This window comes from Esox lucius, chromosome 14, assembly GCF_011004845.1.
Source record: "Esox lucius isolate fEsoLuc1 chromosome 14, fEsoLuc1.pri, whole genome shotgun sequence".
In the NCBI taxonomy this organism is placed as follows: Eukaryota; Metazoa; Chordata; class Actinopteri; order Esociformes; family Esocidae; genus Esox; species Esox lucius.
The window spans coordinates 21439686-21466117 of NC_047582.1; the positions used below are offsets into that span (position 1 = coordinate 21439686).

Here is a 26432-nt window from a genome sequence, read left to right on the forward strand (position 1 = left end):
CCCCAGTGGCTTGGATCTATTGTGGCTAGTCGTTCTAACAAGCATGACTACAGGCCCTACATTTGTTCCCCATTTAATGGCCAATTAAGCTTTCCTCCCAGCCCTGGCTGTGCATCCCTTGTGTATTCAGGGAGAGCTCAGGCTTATCCAGAGAGTCTAGACACAGTTAGGGGGCACATAAAAACTTCCTGCACTGTTTTCTTCTCACTTAATTGTGGGTTTAATTCAATCAAAAGTGGACAAAGAACACTGTAAACCCTGAGTGGCAAATGTTGGAGTGCACAGGAGGGGGTTGAAATCGGAGTCTCTATACTGTGCTCACTGCACACTGCAGAGCAGGATGCCCTCAAATGGCAGGTTTTCACATCAACTCTGACTGCTACATGTACAGTACATCCCATGGTCTATACCCAAATGCTGGCAACACAGTGATCTAACGTGACCGTTACTCCAGTGGGTTCATAATGATCGTCTTACATCAGATAATACATGTCTGGTCATTTGATCACTTGTGCTCAATTACCTTGGAGGAAAACCATCGGATCAATATTATACACACTGCCCTGACCTGACACAGTGGGAACATTTGATACCAGCTGCTTGGATAGTGACGGGCTGGCAGAGCCATGGCAACCAGAGAGTCTGGCTCCTCACTTAGAACAAGGTATGTTCCAAGGAAAGGTGACTCACTTCCTGAAGCCACAGGCGTAATGGGCATTTAATCAAGCTCTGTGGGTCTACTGAGTCAGGGTTGATTTTGTCCAATTGACAGTATTCAGTATTCAACGGGTAAATATTCTCAGTATGAACAATACAGGATCACACTTGAACGAAAACACAAAACAGTCTAGTTGCTCTATTTTGTATTAGTTTAGGGTTATTTCATGGTCCATACAACAGTCATGATTGCAGCCACAGGAGTCTTTGAATTTACAACCGTTAATAAGAACTCCTCCCTTTCTGTAAATATATGGAAATACCCTTTGTTACCCTTTCCTTTAACTTACATTTAACTGCACCATGTGCTAAAACGCTTACAGCTAAATTATTTCCAGAAATAAAATGAGCCAAGTACTATGTCCATCTGTGTAAGGCTGATACTATATATTTATAAACTGTAAACTGAGGTTTGATAAAATCTAAAAAGATTGGATTCACATACAAAATAACTGAGGAAACTTTCCTTTCTCCACATAGAGAAATGTGTATTTTTCTCCAAATTGGACAATGTCACTTGTTAATTCCTTAATGCTTTGTTTCACTGTCTGACCTGAATCAGGACATATCACAATAATCAGGAGTGTTTAGCAGCGGCTAAGCCTGTGGAGGCTGTGAGACACAGACCAAACAGATAATCACCAACACCAGGCTCACCCTCATGATATAATGGACAAATACACTCTGTAGCCAATAACAAGACATATAGAGTATTGCCTAATTGGTCATGGTTGGAAGAGGTTAACTACCTGCTCTGACTTAATTGTCATAATGGAATAATAAACATTTTATAGAAAAGTATTGATTATGTTGTGTAAACTCTGAAATCTGGAGTAGAAAAATGATTTACAGAAAATCATGTGTACCATGTTAGCCAAACGGAAACATCAACAAACTGTTTCTACTATAGCTTTTAGGGGGCTTTAAAGCTTCACAGCATGATAACATAGACCAGACATTCTTTAAACACAAGCCCAGATGAACAATCCTTACACCTTTTATAATGTCCCCCCTTTGAGAAGAATATGAGCGTCAGAGGGACCCAAAGGGCTGCAGTAATCCAAAGCCCTTGGCCAACTACGTCGGAATATTGTGTTAATGACAAAACCTTCAGTGAGAAATTGCTATTCCATGGCTTTCAGTGCAACAGGTTTCCCAGGACAATAGAATGGGTATTTTTTGTTTTAAAATCTTCCTTTTGGGAGGAAGTCTTAAGCTCCACCAGTCAACACTTGCCCAGGTCTGCGTCTTAACTCTTCTGATATTGATCTAGTACAACAATGGAAGTAGCTATGGAAGGGAAAGTGGCTTCAGGTCAAATTCCCTCCTGCTTTGGAGCAGGAATGAATAGAGCTAATTACAAGGTTATGAGCATCTATAGCTGGCAGGCAACAGCCTACATCTTACCGAGGCAGACATGGTGTCATGATGTTGTCAACTACACATCTCCATTCAGCTTCAACAGTCAACAGCAGAGCAGAGGAGAAAGTGAATAACATCCCTACAGCCCCTCTGTAACTTGAATACTGCACCGACTGCACTTGGGTGGCCAGATAACTTTGTGCTTTGTGCCATTATAGACAATCAATTGCATTATATCCTATTTCTTTCACAGAAGCAGGTTAATGACAAAAACCTACAGCAACACCTGGAAAAAGTCTAAACGCTCTAAGTAACTTTCAAGAATCAAACCTTAATGTGCAAGCCGGCCATACAACAGGTGCACCACACAAGATGCATGTGTTAGAGTGGGGGGGGGGCATTTCAGGTGATCCATCGCCTCCTGTCCCATCCTGCACTGCGTCTTCCAGTCAGTACAGGGCCTCAAGGTCATCCAAGATCATGTCAACATGTTGTGACTAGAGGCCCTTTCATGCTTTTTCATTAAAAGACCCACATCCCAATGCATTAGGGATTGTGGATTTAATGTGATTTAGCTAAAGAATTAGCACACAGAAATGACATTACTAGTCAAACCAATAAACAATGTTAAGACACCTTCGTAAATCCTGATTTTAATGTGTTTGTGAGTGGGGGAACAATACTGTATGCAATACAAATGTAAACATGGAGAACTCTATAGCATAAAAGCGGTCTTTCCCTGAGCTTAGATTCGGGTGCCAATGGCGAAGCACCATCCACCCATGGGAGAGGGCATCTGCACAGAGCCTGCGCCAATGAGGACTATGGCACACGGGCATCTGAATTTCAGCATTAGGGTTACCAGGTTCTGCACACATTTACTGACTTTAGCCTATGTTTGAGTGTACACCATTCAAACTGACTACTAAACTAATACTAATGTCAACAAAATAGATCCCTCCCATTAACAACTGGGGATGAAGCTGTAGGCCCTGTCTGGACACAACAAAATTCCAGAAAATAATTAGAAAACTTTCTGAATGGAGATAGAGGACTAGGAGAGAATATGAAGAATTACTGAAATTACACACATCAGAGGATGTGAGCGCAGCTTTGTGGTCGGAATATCCCCCTATAACACGGAGAGTTGTGGGTAATACCATACCACTCCATTAACTGTCTGGATTAAATACAGAATTTAACAAACGCCCCTTTTGCGATTTTATTAAACTGTTTTATAGAGTCAAATGTTTTACCCCAGGAGGCTGCTCCAATCTGTGGTGTACACAGTTAGTGCGTAAAGTTGGTAGTCTAAAAGCTATAAAGTCCAGCACAATAAAAAAAAAACACTTCACCTACAGTATTCAACCAAGGTGGTCATTCCTGAAGTTTATCCTACGTACCTCGTTTAGGAAGCTAATGGGGTAACTTTCAGAATTTTGCTACAGGGGAGGTTAACTCTCGGTTAACTCCATGTACCCTGGACTTCTACTCAGTCAAACATGTTCTTGACGCAGATATGTCCTGAAGGTAGAGGTTCACGTGATTGGCTGAGTCAATGGAATGAGTGGAGCTCTAAAATCTGTCAATTTGTGTTTAATTCTGAAACTGTTAGGTTAAGGGTTGGGGTTAAGGTTAGGGTTAAGTACAGTTAAAGGTTGGGTAAGGGTCAAGGTAGGGACAAGCACAAACCTTGGGCAAATGTCTACTTAGAGCATTCAGTCTGTTTTCACCCCTGATTGAGTAAACCAATCACCTTCATTTCTGCCTTTAGGGCAGATATGCCTCAATGTCACATTTGAGAAATGTCAACATACTTATAACATAAGTTATATGCCATGAGTTGAAAATAAAAATTCCCTCAGAATTCCACAATTATTTGTGTTAAATATTTATTTTAAAATACTGATCACTTGCTCTAAGCAAAAGTGTCATTTTAATCTTGTGTCTGAAACTTAAAACCATTGAGATCTCGGAAAGGTCAGAATACGAAACCATCTGAGATGATGACATACTCATTATTATGGTTTTAAAACAGATCATTAAAACAGATCTCTCAGTCCCAAGGAACGCATAGCAAAATGAAACATGCAAACAGATGGTGACAAACCCATGTGCTGCTGCGTGTCCACCACACCAGTAAGAAGAACATCACTACAAAGAGTGGGAAGGGTGTAAATGGTGTTTAGATGAAGAAACTAGAGACAGAGCCGTGGAACTGCAGGAGTTAGTCTCCACCTTAATGAGTGTGTTGGAAGCTACAAAGAAAAACAGGTCCGAAGTGGAATGGGATAGCCAGGAAAGAGGTGCAGGGCTTCACACAGATCAAAATAATTAATTATCTTTCCAATTATCTAACTTTTAAGCTTTCAAGGAAAACTATTGACATAGCAAATATTAAGAGACTTTCATTTTAAAGAGAGCTCGGTTTCACCGGTAACATGACTGTTTAGCTTTATAAAGGGCCTCTTTATGGTTTATTGATTTTAATTTTTCTGTAAAATATACAACTTAATCTTGTGAAAGCAGATGGCAGTTCCCCTCACTAGAAAGCGTAACTTTAATATTATCACTTGGTTTTTCTTTACACATTCACTGGAATTGATCTCTCATGACAGACTTTTGTGTCTTAATTTTTAGTTTGAACATGTGGGGAAACACTACTTTGTTTCTAAATAGAACAGACTATATGGGAAACTCAACACTTTGTTTTTGAATTGGAAAGATTATAGCTGAAACTCAGGATGTCTTTGATCTCTCGCTTCATTGTTTCTGGATGATAACATTTTACAGGTGTTGAACCATGGCCTTTCACCTAACCCTAACCCTGAAATCACAAAGACCCTTCTAACAGCTGACAATGTTCTCGCTATGGTGATCAGTATCATGTGTGCCTTAAAAGGAGACTGTTATATTACACACAGCGCCTTCAGAAAGTAGTCAGACCCTTTCACTTTATGTAATTATTTTTGTGTTATGGACATCATTTATAATTGATGAAAAAACGTTTTGCCATAAAGAATACACACATTACCCAATAATGACGAAGCTAAATCTTTTTTTATTTTCATTTGTGCCAATTTACTCAAGAAAAAGTAATCTAAAATGTAATAAGTATTCAGGTCCTTTGCCAAGACACATGAGAAATGTAGCTCATATGCATCCTGTGTCCTTTGTTCATTCTTGTGATGTCTCTAGAACTTGATTAAAGTCCACCTGTGGCAAAGTTAATTGATTGGACCTGATTTAGAAATGCAAACATGTCAAGGAACTTAACCATGGATATAGAACTGTGTTGAGGCATATATCAGGGGAAGGTACTGATTTTGCTAAAGCATTCAAAGTTCCCAGGAGCACAGTGGGCTCCATCCATCCATCTTCTTCCGCTTATCCGGGGCCGGGTCGCGGGGGCAGCAGTCTAAGCAGGGATGCCCAGACTTCCCTCTCCCCAGACACTTCCTCTAGCTCTTCCGGGGGGACACCGAGGCGTTCCCAGGCCAGCCGGGAGACATAGTCCCTCCAGCGTGTCCTAGGTCTTCCCCGGGGTCTCCTCCCGGTGGGACGGGACCGGAACACCTTCCCAGGAAGGCGTTCCGGAGGCATCCGAAACAGATGCCCAAGCCACCTCCGCTGACCCCTCTCGATGTGGAGGAGCAGCGGCTCTACTCTGAGCTCCTCCCGGGTGACCGAGCTTCTCACCCTATCTCTAAGGGATCGCCCAGCCACCCTGCGGAGAAAGCTCATTTCGACCGCCTGTATCCGGGATCTACAGTGGGCTCCATCATTGGTAAATTGAAGAAGTTTGGAACCACCAAGGCTGGCTGTCCAGCCAACACTAACGAACTGAGCAAGACAGGTCTTGGTCAGGGAGGTGAACAACAACCCAATGGCCGCTCCACTGTAACAAAGCTTCAAAGTTTCTCTGGGAGAACCAACAGTACTAGCAGGACAATATCTGCAGCACTTCATTAATCAAGCCTTAATTGTAGTGGCTAGACAGAAGACACTTCTGAGTAAAAGGCATATGACATGCTTCTTGTAGTTTACAAAATGGTACATAGAGGACCCTCAGAGCCTGAGGAAAATTATTCTCTGGTCTGAGACCAAAATCAAACGATTAAGCCTGAATGCCAATACATCTGGTGAAACAAGGTGCAGCTCATCATCGGGCTGACGCCATCCCTTTAGAAAGCTGGCACAAATATTTAATCAATTGTAAATTAAATCCATAACACAACAAAATGTGGGCCGTATGTTTTTTTACTAAATAATTGTTAAAAACTGAAGAAGCCTTGCAATTTCTTGTATTGGTGTTCAACATGCCAAATGTTTTTGTCTGGTTCATGTCATGTGCTTGTAACTGCTGTGTTGATATATCAATGAGACAAACCTGGTTAAATAAATAAAATAAATGGAGTTCACAGTGTAAGGGCAAGACTTCCCCAAAGTTGGCCTTTAGATGCTTGTAAAAAACAGTGGTAAAGGTTTTTATAGGGCTCGGCTGAAGCTGTCACAACGCTGACTGCAGAAGTGTGTTTTTTTGTGCCTCTCTTAAGGGAACTAGTAAAACAATGCCCATTGATTTACAGGTCATGCCAGTCCAGGGGCCCCATGCCATACTGGTAACAGCATGCCCCATCCCTCACACTCCCATGTGTGCCTTTTCCAGTTGCTTGCCCATCTTGGCCGGTCAACAAAGGGGGGTGGGAAGGGACTCGGAGGTAAAAAAAATTTTACATTTACATTTATGTTTTTTATTTAGCAGGCACCCATTGGTTTGGAGTAGAATTATATTTAAAATGTACTGTGTTGCTGCTTTGGTACAGTATGTTTGAGCAATGCAAATACCAAATACATAATTAGACCTCAACTTAACGGTGCTAAAATATTGAGTATATATAATGCTACTGTTGCTACTGATATATTATTCATATTTTCTGAGATTATAATGCAAATATAGGTAGCACCTTGTACTCTAAATTGCAAAACGTTCTTGGTGAGCCAGCATGGCTGCTGTACCACAGGCCTTCAACATTTCTTTGGACCCTGGCTGAAGAGAATGGGATTGTTGCAGAAATAGGTTTTGTGACCACTGCATAATGATTGTCTAATTACAGATGGAAATACTATGCAAGTCATCTCTGCGAGACCTTGTTACCCAAAGAAATGGTTAATCAATGAGAATTACATTGTCATGGCATGTCTCTGTGGTCCTGGCAGTGGAGATGTTGGTGGTTTATCATCTCTCAGCAGCACAGAACAAAGTCTGTTACGTCACATACCTAATCAGTAGTGTGGAGAGGGACAATTACAGGCCTCTAGCTTACGAGTCCAGGCAACCCCTGTTCCCTTTAATAATGCAAGCTCTGTTATATTCACTTGGTCATGGTCTTCTTGAGGAAAACATTGATAGAAGATCCACTTCTTGGCTAACATACAGTGTTTTCTCATAGATTTCATTACATTTTGTCAGTAAATGTATTTAAAGCCATTTATTAAAAATATTATCCAAAGTTGATTAATTATAAATGACATTTCGATTCCAGTATAATATTTGAAGGTTCCTCATGACTGTCAGCTTCCACTTGGCCCACTACACAGATGGACAACGCATGCTCATCTGCCTGAGTGATATGGGTCCCACAGAAAGACAAGATAAAATGCACATACCGATTGGCAAAAGGGGCACTTGATGAGGGGAAAAGGGCAGGGGTTCAAGTCCCCCAAGCGGTCAATCTGGGCCCATGCCCGCCAACAAGTTATGCGCTTTAAGATTGTTGGCTTGCACGATTCTTGCCATTCTCTCTCCACTTCTCTTACCAACAAGCTTGCACACAGTCCAGCCACTGACTGAATGTTTTCTTGTTTGTCACATTAGTCTAATTAAACCCAAGACACTGTGGTGAAAAGCATGTGTTAGGCCACTTGCTTAGTTCACCCAGACTTTATAGCCAAGTTTTGTAATACTGTTTGTGGCATACCGATAATGTTGGGGGAGTACAGAATAAGCTGGTTCGGCAATGCCTACAGTGGATGGGTGGAATGTCAGACAGACGTCGTATTCTAGCCACTCATCAGTAGACAGGGGAATGCGTTCTCCTCAAGGGTTGCATAGTAGGAAAAACATCCTGGTTCAGCAAGCAATGGATAAGAATCAGAATGGCTTGGCCAGTTGTGCTCAGAAGAAACAAATCTCCATACTCAACCTGCAAATGCTGTGGAGCTGTTGTGACTAGACTAGGTTATGATTTCAAACTGGAAATCAACTGGGGTAAAACATGGGCATATATTAGATAATAACTTAAACCCAAGCAAATATGAATATTTTTTTGTACTAGTTAAAACCCCTTGATGAAGAATGTTTTGATTAAATTAGCACAGCACTGGGCCCCACCATCAAAAGGGACCAGTCAAATATGAATGAACCCCCCCAAACCCAAACACCTCCAGGGTTTTTAAAAGGCCTTGAGCTGCTGCGTGGCTGCTTGCATAAACGTTGCCCGTCACGACCCTGCTGAAAGCATAGACATAATGAACTGAGCAGGGACTTCAACACAAATCAATCAGCCTAGAGTAAATAAGAGCTTAGCAGGTTTAACATGTCCTGGTGGAAACACATGCGGAATTTCAGAAAAAGGACATGGTTCACATGAAGAAATCAAAGAAGTGAAAAACAGGCCAATATCTATTTTGTCCATTCTGGAAGTCCTCTGTCAAAGGAGTACAATATAGTTTGGTACTCCATCAATCAAGATCATTTATTTTAGCGACCTGACTCGGTCTCACCGGCAAGACATGCATTTCTGTGACTAAGAAATGACCTACTGTAAGCAAAAGAATTATACAAATCCCACTGGAACCTCTGACTGATTGCTGTCAAAATGTCTGAATATTCAACAGGCTGTTGAATGCGTCTCAAGTGATGACTAATACGTTTTACGAACCCTAGCTTAGGACGATAAAATATAACAGGTTGAAGCCGTAGAATGTTACCAGGCCCCCCTCCCATTACCCCATAGTCCCAACTAATACTTTGGACAAAATAAAGAGAAACATGAATGGTATGTTTAACCCCAAAGGGGCAAGGGAGAATGGCGTGTTTATTTTCACATTTAGTGCCCAGTGATGATGTCACGCAAGGGTCAAAGAAAAGGCAGCTGGTCAATGGACCTGAGTGTAAGCCAGGAGAAACTCATGTACTGTTGTAATTTGGTAGGAAATGGTAATGTGTGCAGAACTCTAGATCCATGTGTATATATAACCAGTATGAGAAAACATTGCATCATCTGGTATCTATTCTGCGGAACACAAGCAGCACATTAGTGCAGTTACACATTTCACAGCTGCTCCAGTCAAAACCAGCCGTCTGGCCCCCACCTTGACTTTTTTAAATGATGAATTACAATATCTTGAGAGTTTTAGGGCCTCCCATAGGGCTGTGTCAGCATAGGCACAGATCTGCAGCCGTTGGCTCTGCTAGCCCGCGAGGGGTGAAGCATCATGCTAAATACTGTTTTTCTTAGACACTCATTAATGTAAGTTGTTATTGGTAAGAGTCCCTGCAAAATATCTGAATGTATAAATAGAGAACAATGGCTACTTTGTGTATGAGAATTTGGAACATAAGGACAATTATTTCTTTTATTATCACCAGGCTATTGCCTAGGTTGCTAGCATTCTGTTTTGAGTCAACAATTACTGTGGACCCATGGATTGGCAGGTGTTTGAGGTTTATGAGTTTGCAGAGGAACTCGCAATTGCATTACAAGGGATACATACCAAAATTGCAGCATGACAACACTGCTGTCATGGTCGATGCTCAAACACAAGTTAACCCTAATACTGGGTCATTAAATCAACCTTCCCTCATTACTCAACCGCTTTCTTTGTCAAAGCCTGGTCTGATTTTGCGGGCTGCACAAGTTAGAGCGCCGAAAACCAATAACATTGTTTAAATGACACCCTCTTGACACAGATTAAAACCCTACCGTTTCAAAATGCCCTGTAAGAGATGTTTATAACTATTGGTTGGCATAACAGTATGTTTAAAGACATGCAATGGCTTCAGCACAGACTGCTGTAGTAAAACCTCTGTTTACTCAATAGCACACCAACCATCTGAACAAACCACTGCCCAACACAGTATGAACCTGCACAGAAGAGCATCCGCTTCCATTTATTTTGTAGAGAGACAATGGCCCAGGTTCTGTGCAGTACATGGACCACTGTATTCTGTTCACACAGGGTTAACATCAGCAGTGACCCAGTAGGCAACTAAGACCGGTTCACTGGTGCAGTGTTAGTGGTGTGGGCCAGAGTCGGTAATAGGCTCCAGACTCACTCCTAACCAAACTGCAGTTTGGATCACATTTCATTGGATGCAGATGCATGGTCCCGTATCTGGCATCATATTGGCAATGAGATCATAAACTTAACCTGCCGGCAAGGCGTGAGCATCATGCAGACATGGTCATGCCGCTCCTGTGATCTGGTTGCCTGGGACGACAGAGAGATGACAATTCACTGGATAAGCATAGCGAGCAAGCGGACTGATTGGACCGAAGATAAATCTTGTGTGATTACATTATCTCCACATCATGTGGGTCAACGTCAACCCACCCTGAGATTGCAATCACACAAAGATGAAACTTGGTAGTATAAGTATAAATATGCTCTTTCATATGTTGCACATTTCCCTCGCCCTATTGCAAGACAGAAAACATATTTGTAGTTTAACTAAAACAACACTGTAATCTTGCAAAGTCAGACCAGGCGATTAGCTTATGCAGGTGCACATGGTGTTGAATGTGAAAGTGGCCAATCTTTAGCCTCATTGTGTGCGACAAAGGGCTGTGTATAGAGCTGGGAGCCTATAATGGCCATGGGGTGGCCCTGTCCATTACATTAACACACTCCAGCCGCCCCAGAAAGTCCCAGCCGTATCAGTGATTGAACTCCCTTAACACAATAAATCAGAGAGGCCAAAGGTCAGTGGTTTGCACCTCTGAAGTAGTGATGGTAATGGCTCATTTATTTCTGGAAATGAAAGGGTATCGTCCCAATGCAATGGACTGACTAATTCACCGTTGCTAATGTCAACTGAGTGAATACAAATGTATCTTTTTCAACTTGCTCAACACATTTGCCACATTCTTTTATACACATCTATGTGGTTTAAAGTGACGGGGTAAAAAGTCAGATATCACTGCTTGAAAAAGGGTCACAGTGGCATTTCAAAGAGAAACGTCTGTTTTCTATAGCTTATTGTACACTGACAACTCTGCTCCGCTTTGCTTTAATCTGGGCAGCCAAACTAGGGCTGTACTGGCACCCAAGCCAACCAGATGAATCAGTACTTTAGGAGCTTTGATTTGAAAACCATCAGCTTAATTAAGACAATGTATCACCTTTGGTCAAAGAATGCACTTGTCCAATATAAAATTCACAATAGTTGATTTCATCATTTATCAATCAGTACCTACTGTGTACAAATGGTACCCCTATGAAATGCTTATGATTGTATACAGATGTAGTTATATTAGGGTGGCAACAATCAATTATTTTGACCTGAATGCCAAACATCATATTTACGCTTCTGAATGTCATGTTTGTGTTACTGTTGTCTTGTCAATAATAAATTGTCTTAAAAAATTTAATATGCACCAGTTGATTGATTCTCAGGAGATCATAGAGGGTACCTGTTGGGCTTCATGTACAGTACCTCACTACCATAGCAACGTCTCCATGGTGCCACCACAAGTCAACCGCAGCATAATTACAGTGCAGACAGCTATATGAGGTCACCACCACCGCAAAGCGCATTGCTATGGGTTTAGTCACTTTTTCTATGTTAAAGGCTATGAAAATAACTCCTCAGATCTCACCCCGCCCACCCACTTTTTTTGTGCGGGATAAAGTTACATTAGGTCATTGAGCTCAACCACAGCTTAGGCTGATACTTTTATTGGGTTGGTCGTCATTCTTTGTATCAACAAAATTAACAAAGCTCCAGGTGAGCCAAGCTATTTTTATTACAGGGAATAGTAATAAAATCTAAATATCTAAGTGACCACCTCACAAGCTTGATTATATGACTGTCTCTGGACTATTATCTTAACATTACATAATCAACGACTTATTCAATGAAAACCTGTTTAAAGAAAGCTTTCATGCGCTGTGGAACCAAAGGCACCAGGGACTCAAAACATACAGTGAAAACATTCAACACCAAACATGGGACTGTACTCAATCAACATACCCCAGGGTTTGTCTGTCACTTTAAAAGTCTCAGTGGAGCTCTTAGCTCGGTCTCGTTTCTCAGACAAACTTTTGTTCCATCCCTTTAAGTCTGTGGCAACAAACAGTAAATATAACAAAGGAAATGTGATAATAGTGATATTTTGATAACAGCGAATTTGAAAAACAATCTTAAACAGCCCAGGTGATTATTTGGCCAGTCCCAGTATACCCTGCCTGCTGGAAAAAACAGGCTGAACCTGGTTAGAAAGCTCATCTGTAATCGATCTCACCATGGGAACACCATGGGATCAACACCAAATCATCTCAAGTGTGATGAACTAAAAGTTGTCCTGTCAATGGTGTTGTAAACTACTTCAGGAACTTCCCAGTGCCCAAACTTACAAGGAGCCCTGATCTTCACTGAGTGCCCTTATAATAGGTATATGGGCACTGCAAAGGTCTCACAGTAGTTACTGCACGATCTAATAAAGAGGTACATTATCACAAAGCAATGCCAGTGGGTATTATTGTCAAAACGTCAAGATAGAAAACTAAAATATTGGCAGCATACCTAGGTGTGTGAGCCAAGGCTGTTCATATTTGTCTTTATAAAAAATTATGCTTCAATGAGAACCGCAGGCAAAACAAAGAACAGTACCAGGAGATTTTGCTCGTCGTCAGCTGGTACGATTTGCACCATCAAACACGTAAGACATGTTCAGAAATGCAAGTTCAAACATTAACTGAAAAAATGAAAAACCTAATGTTTGAATGCCATCATCATTTTTACTTGGTAGAAAGCATTTACTTCAAAGCACTTGCGTTGAACCCTAAAGCCAGGTAAACAACTTTTATTACTGTGATTGTTGTCGACAAATGTTTTGATTACACCCTCTCAGCTCAACCTCTAAGCTCTTTAAAAGTAGTTTATAGACATATATTTATTTAATCAGTACTATTCTTAAAAGTAATAAATAAGACTAATCATAGTTGAGGTTTGTTCAAATGCAATAGAAATGGTTGTTTAAAGCCGGACTGACCAGTTGATTGATAGAATAAAATCGTCTGCCATTGGTATGGCTATCCTACATTAAATAAATTCATTTTGAAAGATTATGCTGTAAACGCAGTAGCGTGGGACAATGATTGTGAAGCAGTTGTTCACATCTGCTCTGTATCGAAGGTTGTGCTGGAGGCAGAACATACACATTCGTGTAGCACACCTGTTCAGGGATGTTTCAGAAAAAGGTAGTCTAGATTTGAGGATTCATTTAGAGGTAATTAAGAATAGTTGGTTAGTTCAATGTACTGTAATAGTTTTCTGACAGAAAATCAGATTACAAGATGGGCACACTCAATGTATTAAACAACAGCGGCTCCATGAGGCAAATAAATTAGATCATGAGCATGTTAGACAGATCAATTTCTTTCGTTCAGTAATAGATTAATAAAATAATCAATGTAGCACACTATATATGACAGCTAAAAGTATGCTGTAAGTTCACTTCGCAGCAAAAGTGAGAGAAATATTTAAGGCACACATATTGACTCATCAAATGTATTCACACATTTATGTAAGCAAACCACCGCACTTAAGCCTACCTGTCGGTAGCATCCCCGACCCTGACACGCCCGCCGAGTCGGTCCATCCACTATCAACCGAGGCAGTGACGATTTTGAACAGCCCAAGTAAACACGTCCACTTTGTCACCAAGCGTAACATTTTTATAAAATAAGTCTTAAAATATTAAAAACAATTCACGCTGATTTATGTATGACAGGTAAACAAATACGCCCGTCAAGTGGACGCTATGCAAAGGCAGAAAGATCCAGAAGCACTATGCATATTTACAGAAGTCCACGGTCTTCCTCTCACACAAAAACCTCTGACTTACAAGTCAGTAAAGACAGTATCACTACAGATCAGAAAGTATTCGTCTATGCAAAGAACATGACCTGATTTTTAAGACACCTCTAGACAGGCATATGACAACCTTTCTACCTCTCATCCAGAACCAGCAGTGCAGCTCGCGCGCAAATATTCCATACAGATTTCCACCCACCCCTTCAGTGCAAGCCAATGAAAGCTCTGTATGGTCCTTTTTTTATTACGAACTGTTTCTAACCTATGGCAAGTTTGTATATTCAAATAACATTCGGTCAAGTTTTCTGAGAATGACTGAAAAGTCTTGATGATGCATGACAATCTTATAAAATCTAATTATTATTAGCTTCTACAGAAGTACAAACATATTCCACTCTTATAATACATATATACACAACAGGTTACTATTAAGCACGTACGGTATATAACCAATAAATATGCTAAATCACAGGCGTTATTCATTTTCATGTCTTTATTCAAGGACTTCTATTCATACAAAATGTAATGATAGAAATGACTGTAGGTTTGACAGTCATATAACATATCAGGCAGCAAAGGACCCAGTTTCTCCAGAACCTCAGAAGAGAACCGTTTTTCTACTTAATCACAGAGTATAATGGTTCAAATATACTGTAGTTCAACACTTTTGATAAATGTTGTTATTCAAGCTCTTTTTCTTTCCAAAAACATATGAATTAAAGAGCTTCAACAAATACAACCAGTGAACGGATTGTATAAAGTATGCAGTTTATGAAGATCCATTTCTTTTTTGCACGTGCACATACATTTCAAAACATGCACACATATGACATGTCCAGGGAATAAAGCCACAGAAAAACAGGATGAGGTATGAAGAGACAAACTGGTGTGGTTTTAAATTTGACACCCTATTTAATTAGGATCTGGGTAAGGGTGGGTGAAGTAAAAAAAGAAAGGACTATTCACAAATGTTGAGAAATACATGAATTTCTTCCACACCATGGCACCGTATAGGGACAAGTGGAGTCCAAAGGAAGATTCCTGCAATTTACAGTGCTACTGTATCTTCCCCTACAAATAGCCATGTTCACATTTGAAGACCGATTTAAAGTCAAACACTTCACCTTTTTACAATCCATCAGATAGATTGCACAATTAATTAGAATGTATAAAACAAAATAAATAATGCGATTTCTGATTCAGTACAATAAAAACAAACACATTCTACTGATTATGATACATGCCATCAACTTCAACTTAAAATCCCCCATTAGACATAATTAAATGTATTCTGTCTTCATAAATGCTCAAAATGTTCAATGTACATAATATACTAAATATTACATTTTTTTTATAAATAAATGTAAAAAATTTATAAATAAATCCTATGTATAATTTGGTCACAATCATGCTAAAGCCTGAATCCAGAGACCCCAGAACATAAATGTATAGGGCAGGAGAGAGTTTAAGTGTTGTCTTGTTGCATAATCCTAGTTTGATCACTCAACAGTCAACACAACTCTCCAATACCTATGAATACACAACATTGTAGGCTATATATCAGTTAGCAAAACACTTCAAGCCACCCTGCCTTCAGAAGAAATACATTTGGATGAAAACAAGCCCATGAGATGTGAGCAAAAGTGATCGAATTCATAGGCAAACTGTACAATGACTCTACTTGGTATCTTATAGATATGGAGGCAATTGTTTTTAAACATGATATTTTAATATGTTATTTTCAAATGGCACTTTTTTTCTGTGGAACCACCTTTCCTTCCATCTCACTCTGGCAGTGCTATATATTTTTGGAAGAGAAAGGCGAAAGCTCTGTATACACTCCTAAGCAAAAGTACAGACACAACTGACAGGTTCAAGACCCTGGCATGCATTACATTGCTTGCTTTGGATCTGTAGTTCTGACCTAGCCTACTTATATACCAATATTGTATATAACAATTACAAAACAAGAATATTATTTTTTGCATTCTTCATTGGTGATTCAAACAAAAAAGCTGTTCTTGCTAAAGGAGCAATTCATACTGTAGTCCTTAAATTCTGTAAACATATATTAGCTTTACAAGTGAACACTGAGCTGTGAAAAGGTATTGGCCCCCTTTCTGATTTTCTGTTGCATGAGGCAACAGACACAACATCCCGGTTGAGGTTAAGTTTTGTATTTGACTAGTACATTTCTATGTTTTTATTTTCTGCCTTTAGGATGTAGTTATTTCTGTGTTGTGGATAATCATCTTGCTGCATGAATAAGGTCTGTTTCAGTCTCGCTCACAAACAAGTGACCTGACATTCTCTTTAATAAATGTTTGATAGAGAGAATCATTGATGGTGTCTTTAATGATGGCAAGTCGTCCAGGCATAAAAGCAGCATCCCCTGACCATTAAACTACACTATTATGATTGACCGTTGTTACCATACAGGTCTTACAATTTAATGCAATGTTGGGTCCTTGCAAGACATGACAAGACCCAAATAATTGACATTATTCAAAAGTAACCTTGGTTTTAACCTTGATATTTCTATTATTTCCTCGATTTTCTTTTTATACTGACTATTATGGCTTTGTCATGTTTCAGCCACTCCAATGCAGGTGTGGAAGAGTCAAAGATCAAAACGTGTCCTTGGATGAACATCTCGACCATCCACCCTGCTTCTTACCACACTGCTTGCTCCACCTGGACATTTTCGTCAGCACACATGGGATGGAGGTGAACCTCAGCCCACAACCAGAATTGAGATTGCAGTGACTGACCTATCATGAAGAATCGCTAGAGTGTCACTTGGTAAGGCAGCCCTGTCTGGCAACCACTCGTCCTTCCCAGGCTGCCCTGAGCAAAGTTTGCACAACCCTCTGCGAGACTTCCAAGCACTGGAAGCATTTGGTTGCAGTAACTGCAGCTAAAGTTGGCATAACCAGTCATTTCAAAGTAAATGAGCAATGACTTTTTTACACAAAAGGAAATGGTTGTTGCATAACTTCGTTAATTAAATACATGAAAAATCTGATATTAGGTACTGGCTGAAAAGTGGAAATTATGAAAATCAGAAAGAGGGAGCATACTTTCCCCCAACACTGTATATTTCTACTCATAGGCATAAGCATACATCCTGTATTGGCTTGCCTCATCATACGTTCCACCATCTACAGAGTTGATACATCAGAAAAGTCAGGCTGTATTATAACTTTACAACACATCTTTAATGATAGGCACTTGGTATTTAGCCACTAGAGCAATATGTTAGAAAGAGTATACCTACCCAACAACACCCAATTTACACTAGGTACAATTTACAAAAAATAAGATAATGAAAAGATATTCCATCTAATATAGTTCCATAGAAAATACATTTGAGTATTCTGTCCTTATGTGTTTTGTCATGGTGACACAAAAATAAAATAAAAAACAGCAGATACCTAACCATATACTATCCCTAAGGTCATTACTATAATACATATAGGGTTCTATCAGTTAAAACCCCAAAGCTCTTGCAGAAAGAGTTTCAGAAATACTAAAGGACTTTCTGCAGAGATGGAAGGGATTGGGTGATAGTGCATTTTTATCAACACTTGGGTCTCATCCTGGTTCCTCTCATTTCAAATCCAGAGCTAGAAGACACATTAAAGGACAAGACACATCATAAATAACCTTGGCCATGCACAGTAGATCCACTAACAGTGGTGATTCATTATGTAGAACTGGCAGCCAATGTTCTCGGTTCAAAAGTGATAGGACAGCTAACTACTGCTTTTAACGTAGTTTGCACAGTGTGTTTTGTCCTTTAGACAAGCAATAGCCCCATTTTAGATCGATAAAGAGGGGGAAAGAATGGTTGGTATCTGTTCAAACCTGCAAAGAAACTCAGTTCACAGTCTTGGTTGATTTCCCCCACAGACAGTAGGAAGACATTTTGTCATTTTTTTCTACTAAAACAATGATTTCACTGACCAAGGCAAAACACTCACAGGGATTTCACATGTGCTCTGGACTATGCACACCATCGAAACAAGCTTTAATTTAAGTGCAAGAAGGGAATTGAGAGGAAATGTCTTAGCAGGTGTTGTCTGTCCTTTTTATAGAAAAGCGGAAAAATCACAACCAATTATTTTTATTTCAATTGTCTCAATATTTTACACATATTGGAAAACATCCCTCTCCCATGGTCACCTAGGAGCACACAGAAACTGACATCAACACGGTACTGTCTCCTGTGCAAAAGATGAGCGAGTTCCTCAGTGTTCAAGCTAAAACGCTTTCAGATATGTGAAAGGGGACGCTAGGTAAGACAGGCTACGCTAGCACCAGTCATCCTCTTCCTTGTCCCTGAAGCTTCCAGGCCCTCTGCTGTTGGAGCTCGAACTGGCATTAACCCCCAGAGTAAAGTGGTATCCGTTCGGGACCCCAGCCAGGCCCGGTGGGGCAGGTGCCGAAGAGGGCCCGGGAGTCCCGTGGGAGGCCGAGGCAGATGGAGCGGTCCGGGTGGTGCGGCTCGCTCCCCCGTGGCTGCTCACAGCGTCCTGAAATTCGTCAGGATCCTCGGGGAGGCCGCGTGGAGGGTTGTCCCGCGGCTGGGGGCTCAGGTCGGTGTCCGAGCCAATACAGGTGACGGATATGGGCCCTGACTCCAGCAGGGCGTCGTGCTCCGAGAGGCCATGGCTAAGATGGGACTGGTGCCCTGCGGGACCAAACTGCACGGGTGAAGAGTTGGCAGTCTTGTATGCCACGGCGGGGCGGGGGGTGAGGGGGGTCTGGGGGAGCTGTCTTCGCCCACGGCAGGGTGCGCTGGCCACCGTGGTTAGGACCTGACTGCCCTTACCCACGGCCACACTCTGCGGAAGACAGATTATCAAGCAGAGTATTAAAGACAAAGGGATGGATTGGTTGTCAAACCCCCTGAACTTAATGTCCAAAATAAGTCTTAATATCTTACCCCAACCCAGTCCTAAAATCCCACCCCGAACCAGTCCTAAAATCCCACCCCGAACCAGTCCTAAAATCCAACCCCAAACCAGTCCTAAAATCCCACTCCGAACCAGTCCTAAAATCCAACCCCGAACCAGTCCTAACAGCTAACCTCAGAAGTCCCAGTGCCGCTCACCTGCTTGAGGAGTCCTAGGTCATGGGTCACTCCAGGGGAGGTGGAGCGGCTGGGGCTGGCTGACTTGGTGTGACAGTGCTCCCTGCCTCCGTAGCGCTCACATGAGTAGTAGCGCTGCTTCTCCCCGGCTGCAGAGTGATGCCTCCTCTCCTGAGGTCGGCTGCGGTCACGCTCCCTGGCCCGTTCCCTTGACCAGCCATCCACCGGAGCGTCTGCAGGAGAACCTGGGGCGGACACACACACAGACACACAGACACACACACACACACACACACACACACAGGGACTGATGCTTCACTGGGAGTATACAGTGTTTGCGTGTGCGGCCCTTAGACATGTCAGATGTACTACGAAATGCTTACAGTGATACACGGATTTAAATAATGCTTTTCAAGGACCCAAGGTCACTTGCCAAAGCAAAACAGCTTTAAGTGGCTGCTTGTCACTCTTCATATAACAGGCCTGTCCTACTTGTGTTTCTGGAGCAGAGGAATGTAGCTCTCTTTATCTTCCCACTCTTCTGTGCTCATTCTCCCTCCCTCCCTCCCTCTTCTCTCTGGATTTTCTGCTGTGCTGAGGGTACATAAATCCCCCTGACTGGGCCTGTCCATTGGGGCCTTTTATCTGCCCATTAAAGGCCAGCAGCTGCTGCTGTCTTCCAGTGCTAACACAAAAACCAGCCCTCACCCTGGCAGTAACCGTCCACCTCTACTGCAGATGAACTGCATGTGGTCAGCGGTGGACACACTGACCAGTATTCTCAGTCGGGTCCTTGTTTAATGGCTAGGTCCCAGTTGGCCTTTTAGCCCTCTGTTACGTGCGGCTAGGAATTCCTGAGTCTGAGATATTCCTTACTAGAAATAAAGAGGGGTTTATCCTGACCCGGTGTGGAGTGGTCGCCCAGTGGCCCATAAGGGGGATTCTAGCGGAGCGGCTTACCCAACATGCTATACTGTTTTTCAAGTCATAGTACAGAGGAGAACGGCAAGTATAAATGAGCAGTTGGAAAGCTCGACACTCAAAATCCCAGGCACAAGCCCTTTGGGAAGCACAAGTGAAACTCCTTCATAACCCGATCACGGGTCTGTAATCCGATAAGGAATTTCTGTCCCCATGCAAAGGCATCCAAGCCCTTAGAACAAGACACAGGTCTCTGAGTCTCCCACTTTGCCTCTGAGAATGAAAGGTGTCCTGACCCAATATCTGTTTGAAGTGCGGCAACTTATACTGAATAATTAATGTATTTGAGTCTGTATATTGCTTTATCTGTCTGTCTGTGTAGGTATGCATGTCAATCTGTGAGTACATGGTGATAAGAAAAACCTGTGTGTGTGTGTGTGTGTGTGTGCGTGTGTGTGCGTGCGTGCGTGTGTGCGTATGCATGCACCATGTGTGTAACCTCTCTCACCTGCTGTACTAGAAGGCTTCTCACTGAATGCTCTGTCTAGTGACTTCTGCTTCTTTTCCCGGTCTTTGTCCCTGCGTCGGTGACAGCAGTGGTGGTGATGATGGTGGTGGGGTCTATCCTGGGTCTGGCCTGGGCCTGAGGTGGCCTGCGCCAGGGCCTGGCTTGGGCGCTCCAGGGTGTAGTCCCTGAGACTCACCTCCTGGGGGCGCTGGGACGCCAGTGTGGATGCTGATCGTCTGATAGGACTGACGTCAGCGATAGGCTGAGAGGAGTGAGCGGACGGGAAGAGCAGTGAGAGGTGGGAAATAAGATGGAGGGCCAGCTACCGTGGCAGTGTAGCGGTAGTGTGACAGAGAACGGCACAACCAAAACGACACAGGACTGAAGCACTAAGCACCAAACGTCTGTATACACACAGTGCAGACCGGGAGAGCCACTGGACGCCACCGTCTGGGCTTGAGAGCAACGCTCAACCTCTTCAGACACGCGCCGAGGAGACTGACGAGAACGAGCAAGCGTTTCTGACCGAAACGCTCAACTATTTTGATAGCACAGTTAATCTTGAACACAACATCATTGTTGATTGGCATACCACCGCCCAATCCCAAATGAACCAATTGACCCCTATGGCCTAGGCACATGTTAATAATCTAAAAGGATTGGCTAGATGTGATTCGTGTAGAAATGACTCCCAATAACACTGTCCCAGGGCATTAGTTCAGGCTTGCTGATACTGTTGTGAGTCTCAGCATAAGCAAGAGATCTAGCCTTGGCACTCTCGTGGCAATATACTGGAACAATACCATATTCACCACTGAATTAAATCTGTCGGAATACAAACAGGGGCATAGGGGGTAAGAGCTGATTTGGGGTTGGGCGTACAAAATGTTCAGCACAAGTTGTTAAAACTAGCAGGAGACACTGCCAGTGTACTAAGAATAAGCTGGGTGTTGACATTTCCTATTCAATTTTTCACACCTTGACAAGCTCTGCTTTGTCTGGAACAAAGCTGATGTTGCCCTGATCACCAAAGCTAAAGAGAACAATAAAGGTTTAACACAGCTGGAAATGAATGGACCTGTCAATGTGCTCTATTAGTAGTGCACGATGACAGTTCTAAAACCCTAAATGCTGAACCATGGGATAGTACTGTATAGTAGTTGCTTAATAGGAAATGTCTCCACCCTACCAGATTCTTATCTGACCGAAGAGCTCTGCCTGTGTTATCACCCCCCCCTGGTGGTCACAGCCTGGGGTCATCATGTCACAGTTGACAGATTAAAGAGTATTCTCCTGGATAAGGCCTACAAGAATTCCCCAGAAGTATAAAGGTACTATTATATTTTCATTCATTTTAGTTTTGTTCTTTATTCACCGTTTAACTGGTATCACCAAAAGAACACTAAGTAATTTTGTAGATCATAACCAAATAACTCAATTGATTTTTGAAGTACACATCTTGAGGTTTTTTGTTCTGCTTGATCCAGGAGTTCATATTACCAAGTCCTGAAAAGTAGCTACAGTCCAAGGTTTCTACAACATCAACCACAACAATAACAACAACATACGGAAATAGAAAGCAGTACAATTATGTCCAAGTAGGAAAACAAGAGACCCACTCCCTGCCAACATTAAAACATTTAACATACCACCCAGTGAAACAACACACAAACACACATTCTCACACACACAATATATCACTTAACAGCGAGAAATTACAAAATATTATTTACATGAATGCATGTAGGGGGGAAGTTTATAGTCCTAAAACACTCAACAGTATTTCTACTGTGGGTGACTCACACAAATATAGCTAATGTCTAAAGAGCGTGTGAACTCTGCATCGGAATGGAGAGAGCACATATAGGCCTACACAGACATGAAAAGAGAGGCATGAGAGAGAAATGGAAAGGAAGGTTTATACAGAGCAAGAGAAAGAAAAGAGAGAGTGGGGGAGGCGGAACAGGTGTACATACTGCCAGGTAGGTCCCAGGTAGGTGGCGAGGGTGGTTCCGCTATCAGACAGCACACACAAGAGGGAGGCACAACATTAGCCATGGGCATCAAGAGGAGAAGGAGCAGGGAGGGAGGAGGAGTGAAAGTGGATGGGGAGACAGACTGACTTCAGTCAGCAAAGCGAGACAGACAGACAGGATTCATATTCAACATATGAACCAATTATACAAATGGGAATGAGTCTGGAAATAGAACAAACAGAAGAAAAGAAATCAAGACTCCATTCACCTCAGGAGACAATGAAATGCTAAATTATCGAAAAAAAAAAAATCCTAATATAGACCTCGTCAATAATCATAACGTTTGTGTGACAAACTGATTGAGACTAAATGGATCAAAACGAAATAACAAAAATAGTGGAAATGTTTTCAACATTCATAAAAAGTAAAGCATGGCAAAGATGGAGCATAGTTGTAATAATGTTTAACACCATTTCCGACACACTTTTCCACCTGAACTGCATTTCACAATGTGGACATCAAATTATAATCAGTTGTTAAAACCATTATATTGGGTAGTGTGCCAAATACTCTGCATTAAGACACACCCGCATTATCATAGTTTTGGACACAGCTCAGCTATGGGTTCACACTACAGTTAGAGACATGTAATAGTTTATCACAGTAAATAAAATAGTAGACCTTACATAAGTTCTGAATAGTACACCAGCTTTGGCCAGAGTGTTATGGTCGCTGGTCAGAAGTGGCAGACTAAACCCAATGCCATTTAGGATGCACACAAGGTCAGCAGGATGATGTGATGTGCACTGACAGATGGCGTCTCAGCCATAGTTAGCCTGTGGCTGTTTTCACTAATTCATTTTACCTACTGCCCTTTATTTTCTTTCTTTCTGCCACTTCATCTTCCACTATTGATTCTACGTTATGTGTTCCCCACGGACAACCTCTCTGTGTCTCACAACAGTATCATTATGAAGCATCGCTAACTGTCTGAAGAAGCGTTAATGCTGTCATCTTCGCAGGTACTTTGCTTTGACCGTCCTGCTGGCTGACCAGTAGGTGGGAGCTCCATGAGACGATTTCTACTGGCCTGGAAAGCCTGCCGTGGGGGGTGGCATTGTCAGCAGCCTTACTGTTCAGGTACGTTGGGAGAACGCAGGTCATCAGTTGAGCGAGTGTGAATTGGGCTGATCAGACTCATTTCCTGGTTGGGCGTGCAGTGTGGGGGAAAAAGCAGAACGTCCCGGCAGAGATGCCTAGGAAGAAGACAGGCATCGATCTTCAACTCTCCCGAGTCGGTCAGAAGTTGCCATGGTGAATCAAAATCGGGGAAGTGAGAGAAGGAGTACTAGTGCACAACGCTAATATTGACATCCTCTTATCCGTAGAATCAGTGGTGTTTTGTTTGAGCAGGCAGCATGTTGGCAGCTGTGGCAGGGTCCTGGTTGGTTCCTATAACAGACAGTACAGGGGTACAGCATGGCAAAGACTGATGAATAACTTACATAGTACTGGGAGTCCAGTCTAGGCATGGAGGCTGCTCTGCCGTGGCCATTCAGACCGGAGTAGACCCCACTGTCAAGACAGTTCTCCGCCTGCTCCATCTCCACTGAGTCCTGAAACAACAAGCAAACACATTGCATTGGGATATCATAGGTAGGGATGCATAGCTCTTCAAAGCGTATCATACAACTACAGTGGGTAGAACAAGTATTTGATACACTGCCGATTTTACAAGTTTTCCCACTTACAAAGCAAATGTATTTTTATCAGAGGTACTCTTCAACTGTAAGTGGCGGAATCTAAAACAAAAATCCAGAAAATCACATTGTATGAGACATAGTCCCTCCAGCATGTCCTTGGTCTTCCAGGGGTCTCCTCCCGGTGGGACGGGACCGGAACACCTTCCCAGGAAGGCATTCCGGAGGCATCCGAAACAGATGCCCAAGCATCTTGAGCTTTGGGTCATGACCGAAAGGACAAGATCCCGGATACAGGCGGCCGAAATGAGCTTTCTCCGCAGGGTGGCTGGGCGATCCCTTAGAGATAGGGTGAGAAGCTCGGTCACACGGGAGGAGCTCAGAGTAGAGCCGCTGCTCCTCCACATCGAGAGGGGTCAGCTGAGGTGGCTTGGGCATCTGTTTGAACTCATTACCTGTATAAAAGACACCTGTCCACACACTCAATCAAACAGACTCCAACCTCTCCACAATGGCCAAGACCAGAGAGCTGTGTAAGGACATCAGGGATAAAATTGTAGACCTGCACAAGGTTGGGATGGGCTACAAGACAACAGGCAAGCAGCTTGATGAGAAGGCAACAACTGTTGGCGCAATTATTAGAAAATGGAAGAAGTTCAAGATGACGGTCAATCTCCCTTGGTCTGGGGCTCCATGCAAGATCTCACCTCGTGGGGCATCAATGATCATGAGGAAAGTGAGGGATCAGCCCAGAACTACACAGCAGGACCTGGTCAATGACCTGAAGAGAGCTGGGACCAGTCTCAAAGAAAACCATTAGTAACACACTACGCCGTCATATATTAAAATCCTGCAGCACACGCAAGGTCCCCCTGCTCAAGTCAGCACATGTCCAGGCCCGTCTGAAGTTTGCCAATGACCATCTGGATGATCCAGAGGAGGAATGGGAGAAGGTCATGTGGTCTGATGAGACAGAAATAGAGCTTTTTGGTCTAAACTCCACTCGCCGTGTTTGGAGGAAGAAGAAGGATGAGTACAACACCATCCCAACCGTGAAGCATGGAGGTGGAAACATCATTATTGGGGATGCTTTTCTGCAAAGGGAACAGGACAACTGCACCATATGGAGGGGAGGATGGGGCCATGTATCGTGAGATCTTGGCCAACAACCTCCTTCCTTCAGTAAGAGCATTGAAGATGCATGACAACGACCCGAAACACACAGCCAGGGCAACTAATGAGTGGCTCTGTAAGAAGCATCTCAAGGTCCTGGAGTGGCCTAGCCAGTCTCCAGACCTGAACCCAATAGAAAATCTTTGGAGGGAGCTGAAAGTCCGTATTGCCCAGAGAAATATTAAGTTCTGCTTTTCTGATGTATCCAATACTTATGTCATGCAATAAAATGCAAATTAATTACTTAAAACCTATAATCGGTGAGGTTGGCACAACTAGTGGTGGAGCAGAAAGTGAAGAGTGAATGAGCATTTCTATGTTTGTATATTTACTAGTACCTGAGTTTTTTTGGAGCAAGGAATGTCCTCTGACTGTCCCCTTGGTAACGGCCTCATTCTACTGCCAGACCACTGGCCTTCCTGAGACGGCTGTCCTGAAACTGAGTCTTTTATGGCACTTCTAGGACCTGGTCTGAAGTTACATACACATACACACAAACACACCAAATTTCTTTACAATATTAATGTTATGTACATTATCTAGCTCCTTTATTGTAGTACCTGGATAGAGTAAATCTTATCCATTGATGTTCATGAGAGTATCTCAAGACTGTCAGCTCGGAAAAGCAGACGGGCGGGCACTCACACTGCGTCCCCATTGGTTAGAGAGGTGGTGGAGGGAGGGGGATCGGGCTGGGAGAATGACGGGGGCTTGGCAGTGTTGATTGGGGTCACCTCCTGCACATGGGTCATGGGCATGGAGCGGAAGAAGGCTGGACCCTTTTTATTCTACAGGTAGAAACAGCAAGAGGAGAACATTACTCTTCCAAACCAATCCATTGACAGGCAAATTAAATGGATTCGGAGAATACAAATTA

At 42.5% G+C, this 26432-nt stretch overlaps 2 protein-coding genes across 6 annotated transcripts in view; both read right to left on the reverse strand.

The window, feature by feature from the left end:
* Positions 1-14311, reverse strand: part of si:ch211-196i2.1 (collagen alpha-1(I) chain) — an 80359-nt gene extending 66048 nt beyond the window's left edge. Inside the window, exon 1 of the mRNA XM_010877645.3 lies at positions 13921-14311. Within this exon, the coding sequence (XP_010875947.3) occupies positions 13921-14041 (121 nt within the window). The 5' untranslated portion in view covers positions 14042-14311. The remainder of the gene's footprint in view (positions 1-13920) is intronic.
* A 368-nt stretch (positions 14312-14679) lies between these two features.
* Positions 14680-26432, reverse strand: part of cacna1bb (calcium channel, voltage-dependent, N type, alpha 1B subunit, b) — a 122159-nt gene continuing 110406 nt past the window's right edge. For all 5 annotated transcript variants that reach the window (XM_020053510.2, XM_020053509.2, XM_020053508.2 and 2 more), the window contains 7 exons: positions 26201-26343; positions 25894-26026; positions 24188-24298; positions 22683-22721; positions 20707-20968; positions 19299-19522; positions 14680-19029 (listed from right to left, as the gene is read on the reverse strand). In XM_020053510.2, the coding sequence (XP_019909069.2) occupies positions 18496-19029; positions 19299-19522; positions 20707-20968; positions 22683-22721; positions 24188-24298; positions 25894-26026; positions 26201-26343 (1446 nt within the window). In that variant the 3' untranslated portion in view covers positions 14680-18495. The remainder of the gene's footprint in view (positions 19030-19298; positions 19523-20706; positions 20969-22682; positions 22722-24187; positions 24299-25893; positions 26027-26200; positions 26344-26432) is intronic.